This window comes from Lates calcarifer, linkage group LG11, assembly GCF_001640805.2.
Source record: "Lates calcarifer isolate ASB-BC8 linkage group LG11, TLL_Latcal_v3, whole genome shotgun sequence".
NCBI lineage: Eukaryota > Metazoa > Chordata > Actinopteri > Centropomidae > Lates > Lates calcarifer.
Window position 1 is genome coordinate 352,270 of NC_066843.1, and position 23,730 is coordinate 375,999.

The 23,730-nt window shown below is 41.7% G+C and overlaps 1 protein-coding gene, 1 long non-coding RNA gene and 2 other non-coding genes across 4 annotated transcripts; 1 reads left to right on the forward strand and 3 right to left on the reverse strand.

The window, feature by feature from the left end:
* Nucleotides 1–2,799: 2,799 nt before the first annotated feature.
* On the forward strand, nt 2,800–13,857 carry LOC108891037 (uncharacterized). The gene is made up of 7 exons (XR_001962231.2): nt 2,800–2,879; nt 4,143–4,249; nt 9,641–9,788; nt 10,493–10,558; nt 11,180–11,371; nt 11,923–12,067; nt 12,496–13,857. It is a non-coding gene; the product is annotated as an uncharacterized LOC108891037 (long non-coding RNA).
* Nucleotides 13,250–23,052, reverse strand: LOC108891036 (uncharacterized). The gene is made up of 9 exons (XM_018688146.2): nt 22,715–23,052; nt 21,782–21,910; nt 20,580–20,662; nt 20,332–20,491; nt 20,100–20,255; nt 19,893–20,015; nt 18,795–19,018; nt 14,160–18,175; nt 13,250–14,055 (listed from the first exon to the last, which is right to left on the reverse strand). Exons 1-9 carry the CDS (start codon nt 22,910–22,912, stop codon nt 13,964–13,966), a joined length of 5,181 nt encoding a protein of 1,726 aa, XP_018543662.1. The 5' UTR covers nt 22,913–23,052; the 3' UTR covers nt 13,250–13,963.
* trnas-cga (transfer RNA serine (anticodon CGA)) lies at nt 19,176–19,257 on the reverse strand. The gene has a single exon. It is a non-coding gene; the product is annotated as a tRNA-Ser (tRNA).
* Nucleotides 19,540–19,621, reverse strand: trnas-uga (transfer RNA serine (anticodon UGA)). The gene has a single exon. It is a non-coding gene; the product is annotated as a tRNA-Ser (tRNA).
* Nucleotides 23,053–23,730: the final 678 nt, after the last annotated feature.

The window sequence follows — 23,730 nt, forward strand, 5'->3', positions numbered from 1 at the left end:
TGCTAATTTACTTTACATGCAGAGAGATCCTCATGTCAACTCAACACTCATCAAAAGAAATAAAAGGTTGGGGCAAGTTTAGACCTGGAAGACTTTTAGATACAACCACAGATTTAAAGTTTACTCCCTGCATGAAAATTCATGTCCATCTGTCTGTGCAGCTGTAAAAGATTGAGTGACCTTCCTCAGATTTTCCACATTCTGCTGTTTTACGAGTGTTGGATGAGTAGATGGTGGAGACAGAGCCAGACTGGATTAAAGAGTAAACCACTTGTTTGATCAGGATGAGTCGTCGTCAACCGTCTAATCTTGAATAAACAGAGCTGACTATAAACTGAGGCAGAGGAGCAGCTGATTATCTATTGTTAGGAACAATAAAAGAACCAAAGCTGAGGGTTAAAACTCAAGTGGCAAAGATCCAATGACGAGTCTGTAAAAATCAGGAAATGTTAAGTTAAACCACAGAGATTAAGAGAGATTATTGTACTTAAAGATGTTGTGAAGGGTTTTAACAAAACAAAATCATCACCGCAAACAACAGAAATATTTACCAAGATGAGCTTTGACACAGGAAAAGAAAGGACAGATGATACCAGTGTTTCTGAGCCTGTTTCCAAAGACGACCATTGACCAGTTCATTGCATTGATCTGATGGAAGAAGTCCAGTTGTTTGGAAATATACAGCAACTAAGTGCTTAAGCAAATTTAAGGTACTTATACACTACTTGGGTATCTCATCTTTTCTACTTTATATTTCTACCCTACTGCATTTATCCAACAGCTTTTTATAGAAAATCGGTGCCTGGTTGTGTCTCCTTGTCCTGGTCCAGATGTCTTCAGATGAGTTGTTAACAACTTCACCAAAGTCTTTTCACCTCTAAACCTCTCACATGCATTTTTTTCTATAACTGTTAATGATCCACAGATCAAAGTAAAATCCATAAACTGAAAACTAGGGCTGTTCTGACGATTAAGATATTTAATCACAGTTGATTGTCCATAGTTAACTTGCCATTAATTGCAAATTAATCACACATTTTTCCTATTTTCTATTCTTAATGTACCTTAAAGGGATATTTTTCAAGTTTTGAATACTTAATAAAATACGGGAGTAGACACATATGCTTGCTTTATGCAAATGTATGTTTATTATTTTTGCAGCAATCCAAAACAATGACAAATACTGTCCAGAATATTCTCCATCAGTTAGTATTTGAGACTCGACATGCTCTGGTGGTAACTCACTTCACACTGATAGTAAATGTAAATAACTTTGGTCTTGTGGAGAGAAACATCTGGCAGGGCTTTGACCATAAACTTGTCATTCAAAAAACCCTTTTCTTTATCCGTTTCTGCTCAGGGTTTGTTTCTGCTCGCCAGCCACAACGTTACTGCTCCTGATTTCTTAAACTACTGGGCAGGTTATGAATCAGAACTTTTCTTCTCTCCTCTCATCTTCTCATAAACCCAGGTGTCTATCTGGTGACCCTGTGGCGGGGCCAGACCCCCAGGTTGGAAACCACAGAACTAAACTATCTAACTTAAAGTAGTTAAAACCAGCTCCAGGCAGACGGTGATTGACAACTCACTCTCTTCATGTGTTGAATCAACAGAAACTCAAACATTAGAGCAAAAGGTGAACAAATAAGTAAATATGTTTAAGAAAAATCTCTGGTTCAAAGGCACAAGAAGCCTGTGGATGTAATAACTGGAGGAGAGAGGCCAACTGCAATTCCCAGGGTGCATTTCACTGTCAACATCTTATGCAATCTGCAGCATCTTATTTTGAACTCTGAATCAGTCTTGGATGAATAGATTTCTGCAGTGATGATGTGTTTCTGTAGTCCAGCCCTGGAGTTAGCATCAGCCTGGTTCCTCCACAAAAAGCCAATGGTCCAGGTTTAGTTGATCAGATCATCTTCTCAGATGAACACCACTGTTCTGATGTTTGAAGTAAGAAGCTAATGTTAGGCTATAAACCAACTACACCACGGTCACATGACGTCAACGTCTCCACCACTAAGCTTCCAACTGGTCATTTCATTTAGCTCTGAGCTCTTCTCCAAAAGCCTTTCTTCTTAGAAAGTTAGTGAGAGTTTGAAAGAGCGTGAGTAGAAACACAACGAGGCTGTAAAGGTGGACTGGTGAGTAGATGGGTTTTCATGTTAACGTCCCCGACAACCTCTGTAGTCTCATTTAGACACTCGTTAGCAACCGCCTTTTTTAAGACACGTAAAAGCTTCAAACATCAGGAGTGGGGGATTTACTGACCCATTTTATGTCGGAGAATAAAACCTGAAAACGTCTTGAGCTTATTTCAGACATTAAAAAACCCAGAAGTGCAGAACTGCAAACTTATTTCCAGGTTTTAGGCTCATTCCTCCAACTGCAGCTACAAATCTGTGCTCTTGGATTTGTAATCTGTGCCCACAGATTTGCAATGAAAACAGATTAATGTGTGTATCTACCTGTGATTCAAAAACCTAATCACAAAAACCTAAAACCTCAGATACATCGAGTAAAATGAGCTAAAATTCCTCTGTGCTGTAGGGAATATATTTGTTGCAGAGACTTTGGGGACTTTAAACATCTTCAGAAGCATAAAGTTTCATTTAATTTTGTTGAAAGCAGCAGTTTATTTCCACATAATCATCAGTGTCATTGTCATGTTGTGTAATAGACATTTTTACAAACTGGAGCAGCCACATCAGTAGATTAACTGGATGTGTTAATGCGTCCTGGAGCAAAGTCATTTAGTTTTAATAATTTACCTGCAAAATGTTTTCTGTGCAGTGTGGGTGTAGCTGCATGGTATTCTGCTGCAGGCGTGTTCCCATCATCTGCAGCTGTTACTCTCAGGCTGCAGGGGAAACTGACAGGTATGTACAACACCCAGTCCTTTTCTCCTTAACTCATTAGAGCTAATCATTTGATTTCACCTGAATTCTGAACATGTTTGTTTAAGAGGCGTATAAACTTTTGTCTGGCTCTGAAAGGAAGAAAAATAACAGTTGGACAAGACAAACATAAGGACGATATTTAATTGTGACAACTGTCAGCAGGGGATACCGCCAAAATAAAAGCACATAAAATATAAGTCATATAAGCAACATAACAGATAATAAATGTCTGAATAAGACTGAAAATCAGTCTTCAGCTGTGCAGACTCATTGGGAGAAAACCTTTGTTTGAAGTTGTAGTTTTTAAAGTTTCTTGTAGTTTACCTGCAGGGTGGTTATTATCTGCTGCTTTAGGATTTGGGTCTTTAAATTTTATTGTTTGGACAGAAAAAAAAATTACAGTTTGAGGAAGTTTATCTGTGGGTGTTAAACCCGGAAACAGACCTGTTATCAGATATTTGATCACTGATAGCTAACGTTAAATAGGCTTTGTGCCCTGATGCCTGTGGTTGGATCACAAGTACCTATAAGCCCTTTCAAAGTCACTTTAGCTTTTAGCTATAGCTCAGAGTCTCTACAGCTGTCTCAGATTAATGCAATGTTAGCTGATATTTGATCACTGAAAGTTCAACTGTGCAAATTTTCTCGTCTCTTGTACTTTTTTGTCAGTGTGAGGGCTTAAAAATCCTGGATTTAAGAGCAATAAACCTTTCACAATTGTTATGCTATCTTACCTGTTAACTCATGTCTACTTGCTGATGTTCTTACTAGTGTGTTCTACTTAAGTTGGTTGAGCTAAGCTACTAATCATGCTATTGCTGATAGCTCAGCCCTACTATTTATGGTGTGCTCCAGTTGTTCTTGAAAGTCAAAATTTCCAAGGAAACCAGCAAAGTATGTTAGGAACATGATACCTAGGAGACAGTGTTGGATATTCACACTGCAGGAATGTTCATTTTCATTTTCTTTGGTTGAGATTCCCACTATATTTGGATGGAAACTCTCTGGGCAGATTTTCATAAATAAGATGATCTGGTTTGATGCAGCATGTCTGGGTTTTGCAGAAGAATCCGGGATCAGTATCTGTCTCATGATCGGAGTGAGCGTAGACCCTGTTCTGCTGCATAATGTCAGAAGATATTCAGGACCACAAATCATCCGCTAACACACAGTGACAGGTGAATGGCATCAGCCCTGACATCTATTGTCTTATAACACACAACCCTCCCTCTCCTGCCTCAGGGAAACCTGCCCGGCCCACTGAGCCTGTTCCAGCTCGCCCCCTCCCACCATCAACCTGTCAGCCTTCACCTGAATCCTCCGCCTGCAGCTCCAACCTTACATAACAGGTAACCTGAGAGGACCCGCCCTCACCTGATACTGGGGGCGGAGCTTATATAAGGTGTTGTCACCTGCGGGTACACACAGGAATGTCTCTCTGACACTGTAGGTTAATGAAAAAAATAAGGTCAGTGCATGAGATATAAGTAAAAGAAAATGGGATGAACAGTTGTGTTCTTGGTTGATTTATGCTCTTTATGATTCTTAATTTTAATGTTCATCATTTATTAGTGTGTTGTTAAGTTTTGTTTTTGTGTATTAATTAGAATTCAGACTTAAAACCAGCCTCTGCAGCTGAATTGTATGCATCAAAGCCTAAAATAAAATGTCAAAGGTTTCTTACCGTTAGTGTTCAGCTTTTACTCCTGTTCAAAGTCACATTCATGTTAAATACCAACATGAAACATAACATGAGGTGAGGAGATCTTTCCCAGAGCAACAAAATCTCTTGAATTATAAATAATTGTAGGAATTTTCTGGCATTTTCAGTCTATAAAGAAAGTTTATTTCTGTAGAGGAATCTGACCTCTCTGCTGCTGCTGGTGGTGGTGGTGGTGGTGGTGGTGGTTTACACATTCAACATTAAGAGTGGCTGTTTGACACGTGTCAACACTGTAAACACAACTGGTATTATCTGACTTCTAGTGCAAAACTTTCACACTTTATGTTCAGTGAGATGACACAGATGTAGATGCAGCACACGTCAGAATATAACTGATCGCCTCAACAGTTATTATTGGAGTGATGTGATAATTAATAACCTCAGCTGCAAGTTTGTGTCATCTAGAGCCTTTATTTACAGATATAGTAACCACACAGACACATACTAGGGTTGTAACCCATTCTGTATAATACAGGAAGTGGGAAATAAAATGCTTTGTGTCTTACTGGATCAATATGAGATTGAGTTAGGAAGGTGGCACTCATAGTAGAAAATGAGATCTTTAACTGCTTCTGTATCAGTTACATTACATTACATTACATTACATTGACCAGACACTGACAGACAACAATGGATATATTTCAGTTTTTTGATTAAAGTTATTGTTATTACACCTTCTTGGCTGCAGGATAAAACCAATGTTAAACTTTCTGTATCTGATGACCACTGCGTAGAGTCTGAACATCAACTGCACGTGAATCCTTCAAGCAGACTAGAAAGAGAATAATAAGAATGACTACATGTTCGTAGTATCATGTCTGCAGAGGAGTGCAACTGCCAACCAACCAGAGCTGGATGGACTTGCTGGGTGGGGGCCTGGGGCAAAAACCTGCTGGCCTTGATTTACCCCCGTACTTCCACCCTCCAGCCACTATTCCCACATTTATTACTTTATGTATGTAGCCTGTCATCTCTAGGTTGTCAGGTATTTATGGTTATCAGGGATATGTACATGAGTGCGATATATAGAGAATGTATGGAGGACGATGGGTCCAAATCAGGATAAAATAAACAGCTGCTGCTGTTACTGATCGTTTTCTCACAGGTGAATCTCAGTGTCTGATAGAGGAATTTAAAAGTCTTGGCTGGGAGGCATCTTTGTGCTTACTTTGTGTGTTTACTGGGAGGGGGCAGTACCTCAGGTCGGGATCTCAGGTGTCTTTCTGAAAGCAGCCGGAGTCTAAATGTGGGGCAGAGTGTTTTTTATTCTGTTCTTGTACGAGCACTGGCCACCACAGTCTGATAGAAGCTGCAGGAACTAATGTTAAAGGATCACAGCTTTCTTAAGAAGTACAGTCTGCTCTGTCCATTTTTTTACTCATTTAATGTACATACTTCTTCCCCTGAAGAAGGGAGGTGAGGACGTGCACTGCTCCAGAAAACATACATATCTCAAACAGAGACAAAAATCAAAATTCAACCCACTTTAGCTTCATCAATCAATGAAGCATGAGTGCACAGTGTCTATGATCCACACAGATATCATACACACTGAGCTGGGTGTGGTGTCCACATGTGAAAGTTGCTCTGTTTGTGGATAAACTTTACTAAAGAAGTAAAACCTGATGATGTTTTTCTTCTTGGAAGTTATTTCTTTAAGGCTGAGACTCAGACCCAATAGATTTATGTTAGATAACAACCAAAGATTCTTCTTCCTCCTGCTGCTGCTGCTGCTCAGGGTGTGACAGCGCCTGAATTCTTCCCGTCAATCAGCCCGGGGCTTTCTCTCCATCTCATAAATTTTCTTCTTCCTCTCTCTCCTTCTGCCATTATCCGACCATCAATCATTCACTCGCCTGTCATCGTCAACATTCCTCGTCAAATTGTTCGTCAGCACTTTGCACAGAGACCCCTGCTTCAGTCACGCTCTGCCGCTTTGATGCCGCTCTGCAGATACAACAACTGCAGGTTAAGAACCTAAATCCTGCGGCTTTTGATGATAAGCCTCAGTATTTAAAACATTAAATCCTCATGTTCTCACAAACCTCGTCTAACAAAACACAACTGAAGAAAACTACAAAATGCTGAAGAATACTGGACTACATGCATATCTTGATTTGCTCAGTTTAATCCTATGTTGTCAGCTTTCCTGCTTTTTGTGTGATTCTTTGTCCTTAAATGCCTCTTTTTAATTCTCAGTTTGTCTCTTTACATCTCCGACAGCTGACACTCTGCAAATATCTTTATGATTTGTTCCAACCTGCCCACTTCTCTGTTCTCCGACCTCCACCAGCACATTTTTTTTTTTTTACCATAAAAGGAAATGTTAAAGTTATTTTTACCTGTGGCTGTTTTTCTTTCTTTGGTCTCAAGTTAAGTTGAAGTTCAGGTGAACCGGAGTCTGATTTGTGGCAGACATGGTAGTCTCCTTTTGAGGATTCAAACTAGAAATGACTGAAACTTCTGGAGTAAATGAACGTATCCCAGGAGGAAACCCTCAGTCTCCTAGAAATTCTCCTGCCTGTGGTTTAGACTAAAATGAATTGACCTTTACGTTGGCTTTGCCCATCTGTGTGGTGTGAGGATAGGTGTAAGCAGGTGGGAGGTTCATTCAAACAAGGCAGGTATTGTGAATTGTGTGTATTTTGGTGGAGGTTGGTGGATTGCTCCCACGGGTGGAGGAAGAGTTGTTGCCCCAACCGAAGTATCTCAAGGTCTTGTTCAGGAGTGAGGGGAGGATGAAGCGGGAGATCGACAGGTGGATTGGTGCAGCATTTGAAGTAATGTGAACATTGTACCAGTAGAGCCAGAGCCAGCCACAAAGCTTTCAATGTACCAGTCGATCTACGTTCCAGTCCTCACCTATGATCACGAAATCTGGGTAGTGACGGAAAGAACCAAGTCGTGGATACAAGCAGCCAAAATGAGTTTCCTCCGTAGGGTGTCGACTTAGAGACAGGGTGAGGAGCTCGGAGTAGAGTCAAAAGGAGCCAGTTGAGGTGGTTCAGGCATCTGGTTAGGATGCGCCTTCCTTTGGAGGTTTTCTGGGTATGTCCAACCAGAAGGAGACTCTGGGGTAGACCCAGAACTCTATGGAGAGATTATATATCTCATCTGGTCTGGGAACACCTCAGGATCCTCCAGGAGGAGCTGGAAAGCATTGCTAGGGAGATGGAGGTCTGGAATAATGTTAGTCTGCTGCCACCGTGACTTGATCCTGGATAATCAGAAGAAAATGGATGGATGGATGGTGGAGGGCTGTCTAACTGTCTTTTATTAAGGTTATGATGCAGATGCTGTTGCATCACATTTTATGGTACAATGTGTGAGATCGAGTAGAAAAAACGGAATAGTGTTGGATTGATGCTGCTGCTGATTTTCTCCCTCTCGCCTCAACCGGGTATTACTGCTGTCTCCACTTCCTGGGACTGTTGTTTCAAATTAAAAGCCCTCTGAAGAGTCCTGTAATTGCAACTTCATGACATTCCAGTGGTGACAATAATTTTCCTGCCACTACAAACTGTAAACAGCAGATATAGAGTTGGCATCTTGTCCACAGCTCAGTTATGAAATCCTCCTGCTCCATGTCTCTCCTGTCTTTTATTCACCAAGACCTGTCTCCAGAGACGGCAACTAACACCAGTGTCACATCACTTCTTTTCTTCTGCTGGCATTAGCATGCTGACCAGTTAGCCCCAGCCTGTCCCATCTCATAACACCACTTTGCGATAGTTAGTAGCTGTAGTGTCAGGTTTGTCCCGAGGCCTTTCACTAACCAAAACAAAACAATGACTGAAGCTGTTGGCGAGTAAACAGCTGTTAATGCTAACGGCTATGTAGCAATAGCAAAAACTTACCTATAGCACCTTTAATTTTTATTAACCACATCTTGTCTTAAGTCACTTTTTCTATGTTAAACCAGACTCCTAAACTTTAACCAAGTGTTGCCAGAGCTTGAACATAACCATTAGAAAGTGTAATAACGCTGTAGTCAGGTATTTTATATTTTGTGTCTCAGAAACGTTATTGAATATTGCTTCAGGTGATGACTCAGTAATGAGACCAATTTTAATGATTATAATTACAGTGGATCAGTTTACCACAGACATGACCACCAGAGGCGAAAACTGAAGGGAAGGAGAAAATATAAGAGGATGAAGTTTCTTAATGTGTAACAGGTACATGTTGTACCATCAAACACTTTAGACACACAAACCTGAATACAATAAGGCCTGACAGCAGATCTGTTTCTGTTCATCTGCTGCCAAGTTTCTGTTCTGACGATGATGAGAATCTGTTGTGTTATTTAACTGTTCCTGCCAACATCATCCAGTTCTTCCACTGCTCTGTATGTTTTACCTCTAAGTCTTTGTGAAATACACCCTGGTATGTTAATCTGCTGTCGTCTGCTGCTCATACCATGGAGGTTTTCTGCAGACTGCACATCCAGAAAGTCTGTAAAAATATACTAAACTAAAATCTGTTCAAAGATTCAGAAACTGTAGCATTGTTGCACCAAACTCCAGTCAGTTTTTACTGGATTTTAATGAAACCTGTTTTTCACCAGCCAGAAATACAAACATGTTTAAGTCCTGGAGTCCTGTAATATTTGATTTAGAAACTTTTGCATTCATACACCAAACTCCAGTCAATATTTACTGAATTTTAGTGAAGCCTAGTCTAGGCTAGTCTGGGACAACATGGCAGAACGCTGCTAACCTAAAACACTTTCTGTCTCCAGGTTTTGGATGAACGGCAGCTGGAGAGATAATTGGTTTCATGATGTGTTTGATCCAGGTCCAGGTGTTGTAACTGTGTATTAAGGTTGTCATAGGTGTGCCGTTGGCATGGCGACACACTCTTTGGCTGAGATTAAAACAAACTGCAGCGACCAACTGGAATCAAAGCAGATCAATGCAGATTAAAGACAGTTAGAAGATGAATTTATGAGATTATTTTGATCAGTAACGTGTTAGTACGTTGATGCATGTATGAACCTGTCTGTGTGTTCTCACAGGTATTTCCCAGAAGCCTGTTGGAACAGAGCCGTCAACATGTGAGGTATGGAGGGAAAAAACACACACATACCTGTGGAGTATGTGGTTGTGCAACAGCACAGTGACCTTCACTACAGAGCCTCAGCTGAGACCGAAGAAGAGTCATGGGTAAATCTGTTTGTCATGATGAGCTGAGTTGATGAACTGCTGAGTTCACTGAATTTATTGAGTTAAAGTGTGAAGAAACACAACAGATTTCCCAGCATCAGGGCTCCAGACTGCAACCATTTTGCATCCATTTTTGGAGACAGTGCGACTAGATTTTACACTGGAAGACCTGTAATTACCCTACACAGCATTGCCCATCTTGGAGTTATCTTCGATCAGGATATGTCCTTTAACTCACACGTAAAACATAATGTGTAATATCACAAAAATCAGACATTTTCTGTCTCAAAAAGATGCAGAAAAACTAGTTGGTGGATCTGTTAATTCCAGGCTGGACTACTGTAATTCATTATTATCAGGCTGCCCCAACAAGTCTCTAAAGACTCTGCAGTACTGACAGGAACTAGGAAAACAGATCATATTTCTCCTGTGTTAGACTCTCTACATTGGCTCTTTGTTAAATCCTCCTCCTCTCCTACAAAGCCCTTAATGGTCAGACACCATCATATCTTAAAAATCTCATAGTCCCCTACAATCCCACTAGAACCCTGTTCTCCCAAAATGCTGGTTTACTGGTTCCCAGAGTTTGCAGCAGTAGAATTGGAGGCAGAGCCTTCAGTTATCAGACTCCTCTACTGACTCCTCTACCATATTCTTATCTCATAACTAGATGTTAATAACTCAGTATCTTCCCTTTCCCATAGTTTCGTGCTCACTTTACATGTCTACATAGAATCTGCATGAAGCTACGTTCATCTTTCCCTGTAAAGGTCAGTAAGTCCTTTATCACACCATCTGTTCAACAAGCCTTAAGAAATTGTCCAGTCTCCTGACGTGTTTAATAACATGGTGCGCTGGTTAATCTGAAGGAAAGCTGCCTGTCTGTGGTCTGATGTTTTATCACCAACAATATTTATTAATTTCAACAACAAAAAACATCCACAATTTACAGCCTCCACATGATTATAAAGAAGGTTAAATCAGTATCTATCTCTGCCTTTAAGCAGATAGCTCCTCTGTAGGTAAAGTTGAGTCTGATTATCTCGGTTTGCTGTGGATGATAAAATGACATTGAAGAAAAGAGAGAGAATTAAAAGATCTGGACTGAGAAAACCCTAACACACCTCTCACTGTCACTCACATGAATGTGTAGGATTATTTTATTTTCTGTCGTATTAAAAAGCAAGTTGAATCATTCCTGTAGATTTAAAAAAACATTTTTCTTTAAAATAAAGCAGCATGTTGTTATTTCTAAAACATCAGTGTCACAGTTAAAATGAAAATATGTTTTCATTTTCAGTCTAAACTCATCTGTTTTGATTAAAGCTGGATCGATCAGCTTCTTAAATTCCTCACTCCTCTGAACATGCCTCGCCTCGTTTCTGTCCAAGTGTTTATCTCTGTAGGCTGAGAGTGACCTTTGACCTTGACATATCCAAGGAAGGAGAGGCTGCGGTGGCTGCATGTTGGAAATCATTGATCAGTGATTGATCCCATGTGACAGAGTTTACAGGCACTGCGTAAGAAACAGTGTAATTGTTGGGGACTACTTTCAGCGGCGGATTAATCCACATCAGAGATCAGTGAGTATTTGGGGCAGTGGGATAATGTGAGTGTGTGTGTTTCTCTGCTCTTATTTCTGCAGTGTGGAGGAGAGAAGGTGATAATGATCTGAGAGAAGCTTTAGGGCATTTTGTCTCCTCAGTCGTCGTCTGATGGGAGGTTCCACTCTGTCCTCTGAGGATCCGCCCACATTCACTCTCTCTGGCTTCTCTTTAAACTTTCCTGTTTCCTGTTTTCCTGAAACGAATGTGGACAATTTTTATTAACAGGCTTTTTATTCTGACAATAAACAGTCAGTACATGTTCTTTAAATACTTAACACATTGTTCTATTAATGTCAGATTTCTAATCAATTTTATTTATGTTACAGTACTTGCCTTTTACTTCTACTTTCATACCTCTCTTACTGAGTTTATTGTCACTTACTCTTCAATAAAGATGATTCCGGTCTGTTTTCATTAATCAGCACATTTACAATGATTTTGAAGGAGGAGAACATTTTTAACAAAACATGTTTGTAAAGCAGCTCAGTATTTGCTGAAACATGTCTGACATTTTGTTTTCTTTGCAGTGTGTAACATGTATGATTAAAGTTTACCCACGTGTTAATGTCCAGCTGGAGTGTCTTCATCCTGAAACCACAGGACTCACTTCTCTTCAGTCCTGGATGCTTCACTGGGCACAAACACCTGTCTGTGCCACTTGCACCTGGACAGGTGAGGGAACATGTTGGAAATATCAAGCTCACATAAAGCCACCATTACTGCCCCCAACTGACCATCTGTGGAAGGTACACATCATTGTTTTTTATCAGTGAGCTTCAGAATCAGATGCTGCACAATCACCTCCTGCTTAAACAAATTACTCGATTCACTGAGTCCAACAGATGTTACAACATCATTTACATGACTGAACTCAGTCATCCCAGCTGGTCAATCTCTCCATCACAAGATCAACATTAAGATCTTCTCTTTATCTCTTACCCCAACAAGTCAGGAGAGATCTGGTGTCATGTTTGATGATCAGCTCTCCTTCTCTGACCATGATACATCTGTCTCTTGGTTGTGTCTCGCTGCACTATACAACATAAGAAAACTCTTGGTACAGGCCACGATTACCATCTAGTCTCTCATCTTCTGTCCAGGCTTCTGCTCCTTCTCAGACATTGTGTTCCTCCAAGGATCATCATCTGGCGTCACCATCCCTGCGCACAACGTGTTCTCAGTCCAGACTGTTCTGGTCTGTGGTTCCCTGATGGTGGAACCAGCTCCCAGATCCTGTCAGAGCAGGAGTGTCCCTCTCTGTCTTCAACAATCTCTGAAGACTCATCTCTGTTGAGAGTTCCTCCTCTCCTAACACCTCTAACATCCCGACACGACCAACTAACACTGTCAACTTTTTTACTTTATTTAGCTCTCAGTTCTTACTTCAAGGTCTTCTACTGCTCTGAAGCTTCAGTGGCCTAAGTTGTGGACTGTAATTTTGTTTTAACCTCAGAGAGGAACACTCCTTGAACAAGCAGAGTTGCAGCTCTGTGAGTTTTTGGACCATGAAACTAATGTAATATCATTCTCTCTCTGCTGCCACCTGCTGGCCAAACAGGGCTCCTTTAAAACAACAACAAGCCTCATGTTTGCTCAAAATAAGACCGTTGGGGTTTTATCCAAATGATTTTTTCCCAGATATTTATCAGACATTTTTTCTTACATTAGACAAAAGAATAAATAAATGAAGTTAGGTTTCACTTGTAATTATAACTCAATTGTAACCATTGCTGGTCCAAGGTTTATGATTTTATTATTTGATAAATTTAGGACTGCCATGGATAAAATACGTTCTCGAAGCAACAGCAGACAAGGGCTTATCATTTTAAAATAAGAAATATGGCAAAAAATGACTCAGGTGATTTATCATTTTTATTTCCAGGATTAAAATTTACAAATCAGATATGAAATTTAATAGAAACCAACAGATGCAAACAGAAAAATCAAACACCACAGAGTTAGATGACCAGAGATATAAAATGTGAACATTTCCAATAAACCTAGCTTCTGGTTTTTAAAGTTTTTATGAACTGACATGTAAATTATAAAGGTAAATACCAATCAAACAAAGTGATGATTATTGAAGGAGGTGATTCATAATGTGAACAGGACCCACTGATGCCGATACACCAAAACAACGGCTGTAAACCAGATATAAAACCAGGATGTTTTAAAGTTAAACACAATTAAAAAAGTTCTTGATATATGTAGTCAGATTTTCCAACAACAGATCAGGAAATACTTTGAATGAAAGAATGAAGAGAAAAATGTGAAGAAAAATAAACTAAACTGCTGATTTTACACACCAGTCTCTCAAAGACAAAAAATTAATTAAACCAGATAGTTTTGATGCAGATGTTATTGTAACGGTATCTGACGTTCAGAGTGTCAAACAGTTCTCTAAATTTGAAACAAACACAATTTATTCCTATTTTTAAAAAATAAAAACTGAATATAACAAATGTATTTGTTGGCTGTTTATTCAAAAGAAGATATTTGGAATCTTCTTGTTGTTACTTTTGTTTGTGTGCAGGTGTGATGTCACTAAATTCCACCACAGATAACCAATCAGAGACGCATGATGTCATCAAGGCCATCAGGATCGGCGCTTGTCACCCCAACGCCTGTGGTCAACCAACGCTGGACGAGAGGAGAGGTAGCTGCAAGGACGAGCAAAGAGCAGATTAAACCAAATTCATGTGTATTTATGTACTCATTGGTGTGTTTTTGTTTCTGACATGTTGTTATTGTTGTAAATTCTCACCTGCAGCCTGTTGCTGTTGTTGAGACCTCTGAGTTTGTTTTCGTTTCTCCTGACTTCTCTCCCTTCCCGCTGCTGAGATCGTCAGTGCTGCCATCTTACAAACACTGATTCTCTCCTTGGTGCCTCCGGCTCCGCTGCCAGTGCTCCTGATTGGCCGGTCACTGCTGCTGATGACCCTTCCCCCTGTGCTATTGGTCCTCCCTGACCTGGAGGAGCTGCTGATCCTTCCTCCAGTTTGGCTACTGATTTTGTCGTTGCTACCTGGGCCGCTGAGTTTAGACCCACTCCCGGCGCTGCTGATGCGATTCCCACCTGCCCCTGAACTGTTCAGCCACCCACCACTACCCCCGCTGACAGTCATCCTCCCTCCGGGGCTTGGGGCTCTTTGGCTGCTGGATTTCCTACCTCCACCTGATTGCCCTGCACTCCCTGCACTGCTCCTGCGTCCACTAGCTGAGCTGTAAACAGGTTTCCATTCACCACTGCCAGTGCTACCCATTCTCCCAGAGCTGCTAATCCTGTGGGTGCTAGGTGAGCTGCTGAGTCTGCCACCGCTACCTGAGCTACTTAACTTGCCACCACTTCCTACACTGTTGCTGCGCCTAACAACACTACTTAAGCTGAGTCTACCACCACTTCCAGCACTACTACGTCTTGGTCCACTACTTGTGTAACTACTTGGTGGGCTGATTACTCGACCATCATTACTGATGATCCTGCCACTGCTCCCAGCACTACTAAATCTTGGTCCACTACCTGTGTAGCTACTTGGTGGACTGATCACTCGGCTGTCAGTAGCGCTGATCCTTTCACTGCTACCAGCACTACTCAGACGTCCAATACTCCCGCCATAAACTCTCCATTCCCCACTCCCTCCACTGGCAAACCTCCCTCCTCCTTGTGCAACTGGCGGGCTTGTTGCTAGTTGTGTAGCCACTGACACACTCTCTTTGCTCTCTGATTTGACCATGCTATCGCTGCCAGCCAGGCTGCTCACACGTCCAGTACTCCCACCATAAACTCTCCATTCTCCACTCCCTCTGCTGCCAAATCTCCCTCTTTCTGGTGGGTTTGTTGCCAGGATCATGGCAGTTGGCAGACATTCTTCAGTCCCTGTCCTGGCTAAGCTGTCATTGCTAGCTACACTGCACGTATGTTTAAGACTGCCGCTGTAAACCATCCACTCTCCGTTCCCTCTACTGCCAAACCGCCCTGTTTCTGGTGGGTTTGTAGCTGATTCCGTGGTCACTGTTGGGCTCTCTTTGTTACCTTCGCTGGGTAAGGTAATGCTACCATCCAGGCTGCTTTTACGTCTGAGACTGCCTCCGTAAACCAGCCACTCCCCACTTCCTCTACTACCAAACCTTCCTGTTTCTGGTTGGCTTTTTGAGTCGGTGGCTACTGATGGGCTTTCCTTACTCCCTGTGCTGGGTATGCTCGTTCTTGTATGTCCCAGACTCCCACCATAAACCATCCAGTCTCTACTGCCACCCCTAAATCTTCCCTGTTCGCCTGCTGTAGCAGCAGATTCTGCATTACTACTGACTGTACCTGAAGAATTAGCAGCTGTGCCACTAAAAGTAGCTGCAAGATCACTAACCACACCACTGTTGCTAGCAGGTATACCTTCTGAATTGCTAGCCACACCGCTTGCATCTTTTACACTTTTCCGATACAGGCCTCCAAAACCAAGCTGTTCTTCTTTGTCTGCTATGATGCTACGACCACCTGGACGTCCAAGCTTCTCACTTCCTTGACTGGTTGGTCTAGACGTGATGGTTGTACCAGTGAGAGTACCCCTACTACCCTCGTCACCTTCAAATGATCCAAAACACAAACTCTCCCCATCTTTCACTGAAATGGTGACTCTTCTATTTATGCCCTTTTCTGGCAAAGATTGTTCTTCACAAAATGATAAGGACTGGCTTTCCTCCTTTGTTGAGAGAATGTATTTTTCAACTGGTCTTACATGTGCATTTGCCTCAGTTAGATTCAGGCACACTTCCTCGTCTTCTTCTTCACCATTTGGACTTAGACACCCCTTAATCTCAACTGGACTCAAACACGTTTCTGTGTCGTCTGGGCTGAGATACATTTCTGGGTCATTTGGACTCAGAACTAAATTGGGACTTTTGATGCGGTCTTCTAGATCAACTGGGCAAAATATCTGATCTGCCATGCTCAATAACACTTCTGTCTCGACTGGACTTAGGCATATTTCTGGACTCAAGCGTGCAAATGTTTTTGTTGGGCTCAGGAATACATCCGTTATCCTTGGACTTAAAAGCTCGTCAGGGTCAGATGAACTCAAAGCCACACCAGAATCTGTTAGACTCGCAGACTGTTTTGGCTCTGTGACACTCAACAAATCTTCTTGACCTGCTAGAGTAACTGACTCAGGAGGGGCCACCTTTACCTCACTGGTATCATGGAAACCGTTGACTATCTCTTCCTTGTTCATTTCTAATTCTATTGTCTTCAGAATATCTGTTCTTGTAGTTTTGCTCTCAAAGTTGTTGTTGCTGTCTGAGCCACTGGATGAAGAAGTTATGATAGTGAATCCTGTATCTGCTGTATCTGCATCCTCCTCAACTTTGTTTTGTTTTGTTGACTCACAACACTGGGATCCAGACACCTCGAATGGTGTGAGGACAACATAATCTGTATCTCTGTCAGTTTCTGATTGAGTCTTGAACTTTGAAGACATAACCTGTGCAGGTTCTGGTTCCTTATCTTGGGTGTAGTTGTCAATGTGATTCATTTGAGTTAGAATATTAGTTTCTGTCTCTTTCTTTAATTCTGCAGCAGTTTGTTTGCTGTGATCAGACATGACTGTCTGTGATCCTTGCTCTATTTCTGTCTCTACATTAGGAATGGTTTTGGTGATCTCTGTTTGAATGTGTGTCTCTATTTTATTAGCTTGTGGACTAGCTTCTTCAGTAGTTTGTTTGGAAGTAAAAGTCTTTTCCTTATTAATTTCTATTTCTGTTGTCTTCAAAATCTCTGTACTCTCAAGGTTTTTGTTGCTGACCAGGCTACTGGATGAAGAAGTTGTAATGGTGAACCCTGTATTTGCATCCTCCTTGACTTTGTTTTGTTTGGTGTTGGACATATTGGACAGTGCTGAATTTTGATCGGATCTTGGAACAAACAAAGCGTCTCCTACTCCTAGTCTTTCTTTGTCTTCCTTCTTTTCTTGCTTCTCTATGTCCTTTTCATCCATCAGGGCCTTCTCCTCTGAGACCTCACTGGGAGCCTCCTCAAAAGACATGACCTGTGCAGGCTCTGGTTCCTTAGCTTGCGTGTAGTCCTCAGTGTGATCCATTTGAGCTGAAATATTAGTTTCTGTCTCTGCAGCAGTTTGTTTGCTGAAATCAGACGTGGTTGTCTGTGTTACAAAATGTGGTCCTCGCTTAATTTCTATTTCTGCACCAGGAATGGTTGTGGTTATCTCTGTTTGAATGTGTGTTTCTGTTTCATCAACCTGCGGACTAGCTTGTTCGGTAGTTTGTTTGGCGGTACAGGTGTCTGGTGTAGTCTGAACACCAGATTGTATGTCAGGAACCAACATGGTGATGCATGTTGTTGCAGAATTTATCTCAGTTTTCAAGGCCTTGACAACACACCCTTTGTCCAAACTCTGACTAATCTGATCCACATGACTGGATTCCCTCCCAGTCTTTTCGGGAATAGCTACTGTTCTCAAGTTTTTGCAGTTGTGCAACAAGTCAGTCAGATTTGTGTTAATCGATATCACTGGTGAGTTCTTTGGGTGCTTACTGTAGACCCTGATTGACTGGTTGGTGGTCACTGTTTCTGAAAATGGGGAAACCACAGATGTTTGTCTGACAGTGCAGATGTTGCCTCTAGAGACGGTCTGAACGTCCATCTTCCGAAGATTTCCTCCCTGAACACTGACTACTCTGTCTGATGCAAATTTTCTGGAGGCAGCAGGACTGGTTGAAGCATGGAAAGACGTGATGGTTGGCTTGGACTTAAAGTGAAGACTTGAAACTCTGTGAGAACATATAAACACAAAAGGAAGAGCAAGAACAGAGCACAAAGGCATGAAACAAACGGGTAATGCATCCATTTCTTAAAATGTCGCAGGAAGTTTTCTGGCAAGGACTTTGGTGATTCTAATGAACAGTTAAACCTGATGTGCCCTACAGTAGGCTGAGGGTAATGTGCAATATGACAGGAAATTAACTGAAATTAACTGAAAAAAAGTTTTAGCTCTTCCGCTACCAATTACCGTATGTATTCTCAACTTTTTTGATTTAATTCTTGAAAGGTGTTGCAAACTGTTGTTCTGTTCTGTGTCTGTTGGGAATAATGTTTATTTGTTTTATTATAACGAGCACTAGTAACTAATCAGTCTGTGTTTACTATTTCCACCCTGATAAAGACCTTGTGAGGTTTGAAACATTTTAAAACAATATGTCAAACAAAATACTTTTCTCTCTCCTCTGCCTGAAAAATATTTATTTTCAAAAACTCTGGAGGTTAAAGAATTAAAATGTGGATTTAAAGAAGCTAAACCACTGGTATGGACCTGTAAGGCTGATGATGTGCATTACATTAGACACAGAAAAGCTCAGCATCTATTTATTAGATTTCATTGTTAGCTCGTACCCCTCTCGACTCAGCCCGTTCAGCAGCCTCCTGTACTCTTGTATCTCAGTCTCCAGCTTGTTCTTGGTGTCCAGCAGGGCCTGATGGTCTTCAGCTTGCTGAGCTGCAGCCTGCAGCACTGAGTCCAGATCTGTGCACAGACCATCTGCTTTCTGCTGCAGGACCTCGAGCTGCAGGACAAAGGACTCAGTCTGCTCCTGACCAGAGTTCTCCAAAAGGATGTTCTGTATGGACAGAAAGACAAATGATACATGTTGGTGTTGTGCGGAGGATAGTCCTTCTTTAGAGAACTAAACATCAAGATCTGTTTTTAAAAGTGCATTTAAAGAGTTGTGTATTTCAGCCACAGACATAACTACACAATGAGTCTTTAATGAAAATCGCTGTGAGCAGGGTTTGAACCTGCGTAGGGAACCCCCATTGGATTTCGAGTCCAACGCCTTAACCACTCGGCCATCACAGCTGCTCACTGAGTCTGAGCTGAGATCATACTTCATCTATAAAATGAAAGGTAACTTTTCAAAAACTTAAAAAAATGTCATCTAAGCTGGTGAGCAAATACCTTTTTATTTTTAAAGCCACTGTCTGTAGAGTTTCAATATCCCTTACTTTGGCGCCATCTGCTGGTAGAATCAAGAACAACCCAAGATGGACTTAACGAGACAAAGGGAGCACCATGGGTTTAAACAAATTTAAAGGTCTGTTTAGTCTTCTGAAGAAATTTAAAACACTCAAATCATCTCAGCGCTGCGAGCAGGGTTCGAACCTGCGCGGGGAAACCCCATTGGATTTCAAGTCCAACGCCTTAACCACTCGGCCATCACAGCTGCCTGTTGCCTGGACTGTAATCAGTCCATCGGATAGACCAGAAGCAACCATTATCAGACCAAAACCAAGAGGAAGAAACATGTACAGAGTGTAATGAAGACTTAAGAAACTGAGACAAAAATAATGTTGTAAAACCTGTAAAACAGTGTTGAGACTGAGATTTCGGGGCCCAGATGTTTGTGTTACACTGCCTTATTTAAGCATAACAATGGAAAGAAATTGTGTCTTTCTGTTGTATAATACAGGAGAACTTCAGTAGCTGTATCTAACCAGGGCCTGCAGTCGCTTCAGCTCTTCGTCCAGACTGGCTGCTGTTCTCCTCAGCTCCACCACCTCGGTCTGGACGATCTCTGAAGGGTCAAAGGTCATCTCTGGAGAACTCAACATGGACACCTGAACACAACACACCCAGAGAGATGTTTTACATGTTCAAAATACACTTTTCAAAATAAGAATGTGCTGTGGATGTTTGTCTACCTGGTTGTCAAGCCAGGTCTCACTCTGGTTCTTCTCCAGCAGCATCACACTTGTCTGTCTCAGGTGGTCCAGCTGCTGGATCAGGTCTGACAACTCAGGTCTGTGCATCTCTACAGTGACTCCCCCTGACACCTGGACCAGGAAACCCTGCATATCCTGCACAGGTGGACAGGAAGTGTGACGTAGCTGCAAGTATGTGTGAATAATCCAGGTGGGTGTTTTATTATTTTACCTGTTGATGTTGCATCTGCAGCTCCTTCAGATGTTGTGTTTGATCGTTCAGCAGGCTCTGCAGCTCCGGCACTTTCTGGACCTTTAACTCTTCCTCCAGCAGTCTCAGGTCGTTAAGCTCTGCCTCCACATGACCACGATGCTCACGCTCCTTCTCACACCTGTTCAGACAGCAGAGGATGATGGCATATGTCTGCACATGTTCTGTATGAGTGTGGTGCTGTGTGTTAAAAGTGTGTGTGGCTCTACCTGGCTTTGAAGTCGAGGGCGGTGAGCTCTGCACTGAGCAGCTGCAGCCTCACCTGAGCCTGGGCCGAGAGACATTCACTGATCTGAGGAGAGCGAGAGGGAGGGAGGAGGAGGGAGAGGGGGAGGGAGGGGTAGAGATCACCTGGGTGAGGTTTGATGTTATTTTTAGAAAAGCTTTATCAGCAGCAGCTGTGGTGCAGCTACATGTCGTTATACAGCTGCTGTAGAAAAGTATCAGGACTTGAACTTGAGTCACACGACTTGGACTTGACTCAGACTCGAGTCATGAGTCAAAAAAGACATGATGCACTAATTAAGTCATAAGAAAAGTGTGCATTTTATCAACTCTATTTTTACTCACAACAGACTCAAAACATTCAAATGGAATTAAATTTGGTGACTTGAAGACTCGAAACACAGAGTTAACAACTTGAACTTGACTTGACTTGACTTGCAACTGGTGAGTGTTCACTTGGGACTTTTTGGTTTTTGACTTGGATTTGACTTGGGACTTGTTGATCATCACTTGGAGCCTGGCTGGGGGATAAGTTGGCCTTGACTTGGGTCTTGAGTTGAGATTTAATGGTCTTGACTTCGGACTTGTTGGTGTTGACCTGAGACTTGATTACGTGAATATATCAAATGTGGAACTGGTCTCAGGTTGGTGGTTGCACCCCACCTCAGAGGCAGACCTCAGGTCAGCCAGGTCTTCAGGTCCTGGGGGGACCTGGAACTGTTCATTAATAGAACCTCTGTTGTTTTTACCTTTTGAGGTTCAGGTTCAGTCTCTGACATTTAGACTCGTTTCGACTTGTCTGACCTTTAAACAGACACAGAACTTCCTGACGAGTCTGAACCTGAGATCCAGATGTTGAAATGCTGCATCTCATTTTAACGTCGGTTCACCTGAGTCTGGTCTCGTTTAAGTCTGAATGTGGTCCTGGTTTAGTCCCAGGAAAAAGTAAAATGTCCTCAGTGTGGGTTTAAATCTGTTAAGTTCATTATTTACATTTTATTTAATATTCTTTTATTTATTTTGTTTTTTCTAGATTATTCAATTGTATTCAAAATCAATAATTGTGTTTTAGTGTGATATACTTTGTTTTGCTTCATTTACTTTAAATTTTATTAATTTAATTTGTTTTATTGTGATATCTTGTTTGTTTCTTTACATGTTATTTTTACAGTGTTGTTGAGCTCACCTGGTCCTGCAGTAGTGACGTCATCCTCAGGTATCCATCCAGCTCTCTTAGCTCTCTGGGACACTTCCTGTCCAGCTCCTCCTGGATTTGACGCTCCAGCCTCTGATTGGCTGCCTCAAGACACTGTACCTGCATCCACCGACCAATCAGAGGAGAGGGGTGATTAATCAGCATCACTCTCACCTGAGTCTCTCTTTTCTTTTCTATGTTTCTAAAATGTTTCCTCAGAACATTTTAAATGCCGGATTTTACCAGGACAGAAAGGTCCTTAATTATTTGTTAATTAAACATGTTGTATGTACGAAAGGTCAACTTTAAATAAAAGTCTAAAATACAGATGATGTGTCCTTCATGTTCTTACAACTCTGAATATTTTGATATTTATTTTTTATTGACCTTTTATTAGCTTTAGATCAAGGAAGTTGTACATTTGACTAAGGGCAGAACTCCAAGGTTTTCTTGTCTTAGTATCGTGTACAAATCTTTGCTGATAGAACTAATTTTTGATCCATAAAACAAACTAAGTCAAATAAAAGTTACTTATAAATTACTTTATATTCACATTTAAGCCACAGTTTAATTTTTCTGCTGCTGCTGATGAAGGTTTTTGTGTGATTTCACATCAAGAACATTCTCTACTTTTTTCAGCTCATGCAGAACTACATTGGATTATCTGCTATTTTTCTGTTCTTTTGCTCTTTTCACAATTTTTAATCATCACTTTTAAACCTCAGTTTAATTTTGGAATCATATAACAAACTTTGTGGAAACTCAATTCAAAACTCCATTGAGAAATCAGCCATTTTTGCTCTCTTTCTCGTGAAACAATAACTGATATTCTCCTCTACATTTCAGTTGAGTTCTGTGTTCCTGTGTTGCTCTCTGATCCATCAGAGGAGATTTTAGTGTGTTTCCACCTCATGTGTGTCCTACCTGCTGCAGGTACGACGCCAGCCTCCTGTTCAGCTCCTGCAGAGTCTGTTTCTCTCTGGACAAACAGAAGCTCCTGCTGCTGTCCGGAGCTGCAGCAGCCGTGCTGTAATGCACCGAGACTCTGGGTCCATGATGAACACGGTAACCCAGAGCTGCCTGCGACGCTCTGCCTGCACGGAGAACCTGCCACGGCGTCATCTCATCCTCTAAAGTTTGAATTTCCTCAGTTAATAAGAGAGAAATGCAGGTTTTTCTGTTTTATTCTGCTGCTGTATGTCTTAATCTCATCCTCCAGCAGCTGTCTAAACTCCCCGCTGTGGAGCTGAAGCCTCAGGCGTCCCAGAGGGCGTTTCTATCACAGGTGTGTCAGGACTTGAAGGAGCTCAGGTTTAATCTGCATTAACCTTTAAATCGTGATATTTAGAACAGGTTTTGACAGGACGGCGGCCCTGCCCTGTAGACAGTTTCACTGTAAAGTTCAGAGTGTGTAATCAAATCTAAATCAGGTTTTCACTTGTTGTGCAGATGTTCTGGATCACTGAGCTCTGTAACCTGAGGCCAAATGACAGCAGCTCAATGAGAGGAGGATCTTCAGTTGGACAATGAAACTGTTGTCTGGCTTCATTCTTCACTCGTAAAGGTCAGTGCTGATGCTCTTCCTCCATCCATCACCCAGAGAGGAGCTCGTCTTTACTCTGAGGGAGGGAACTCTCCAGAACTTAAAGAAGCATGGATGGATAACTGAGGGGCCTCCCAGGCAGAGGCCCAGGGGCCCATTATCTGTCTCTGAGTCAACTAAATTTTTTTTTATTTATTCTGTCATTCACATATCTACATTTACATTTTACCTGCTGGCAGATGTGGAACAAAACAAGTACATTTACTCAGGTATAAAGTGCTTAAATTTGAGGAACATGTACTTGAACCTCCAGCAGTGCAGTCAGAATACTGCAGCCTGTTTTCAATGCAAATCAGCTCCAAGAGTCAAGATTCACTTCATCATCCTACATTGTAGG

Excerpts from the sequence above, each read along its gene's own strand:
- LOC108891036 (XM_018688146.2), bottom strand. The coding sequence starts at position 22,912 with ATGACGCCGTGGCAGGTTCTCCGTGCAGGCAGAGCGTCGCAGGCAGCT. Across the intron at positions 21,911-22,714 it reads TGGCGTCGTACCTGCAGCAG|GTACAGTGTCTTGAGGCAGC; the intron begins GTAGGACACACA and ends CGGTGGATGCAG. Across the intron at positions 20,016-20,099 it reads AGACCTGGCTTGACAACCAG|GTGTCCATGTTGAGTTCTCC; the intron begins GTAGACAAACAT and ends TGTTGTGTTCAG.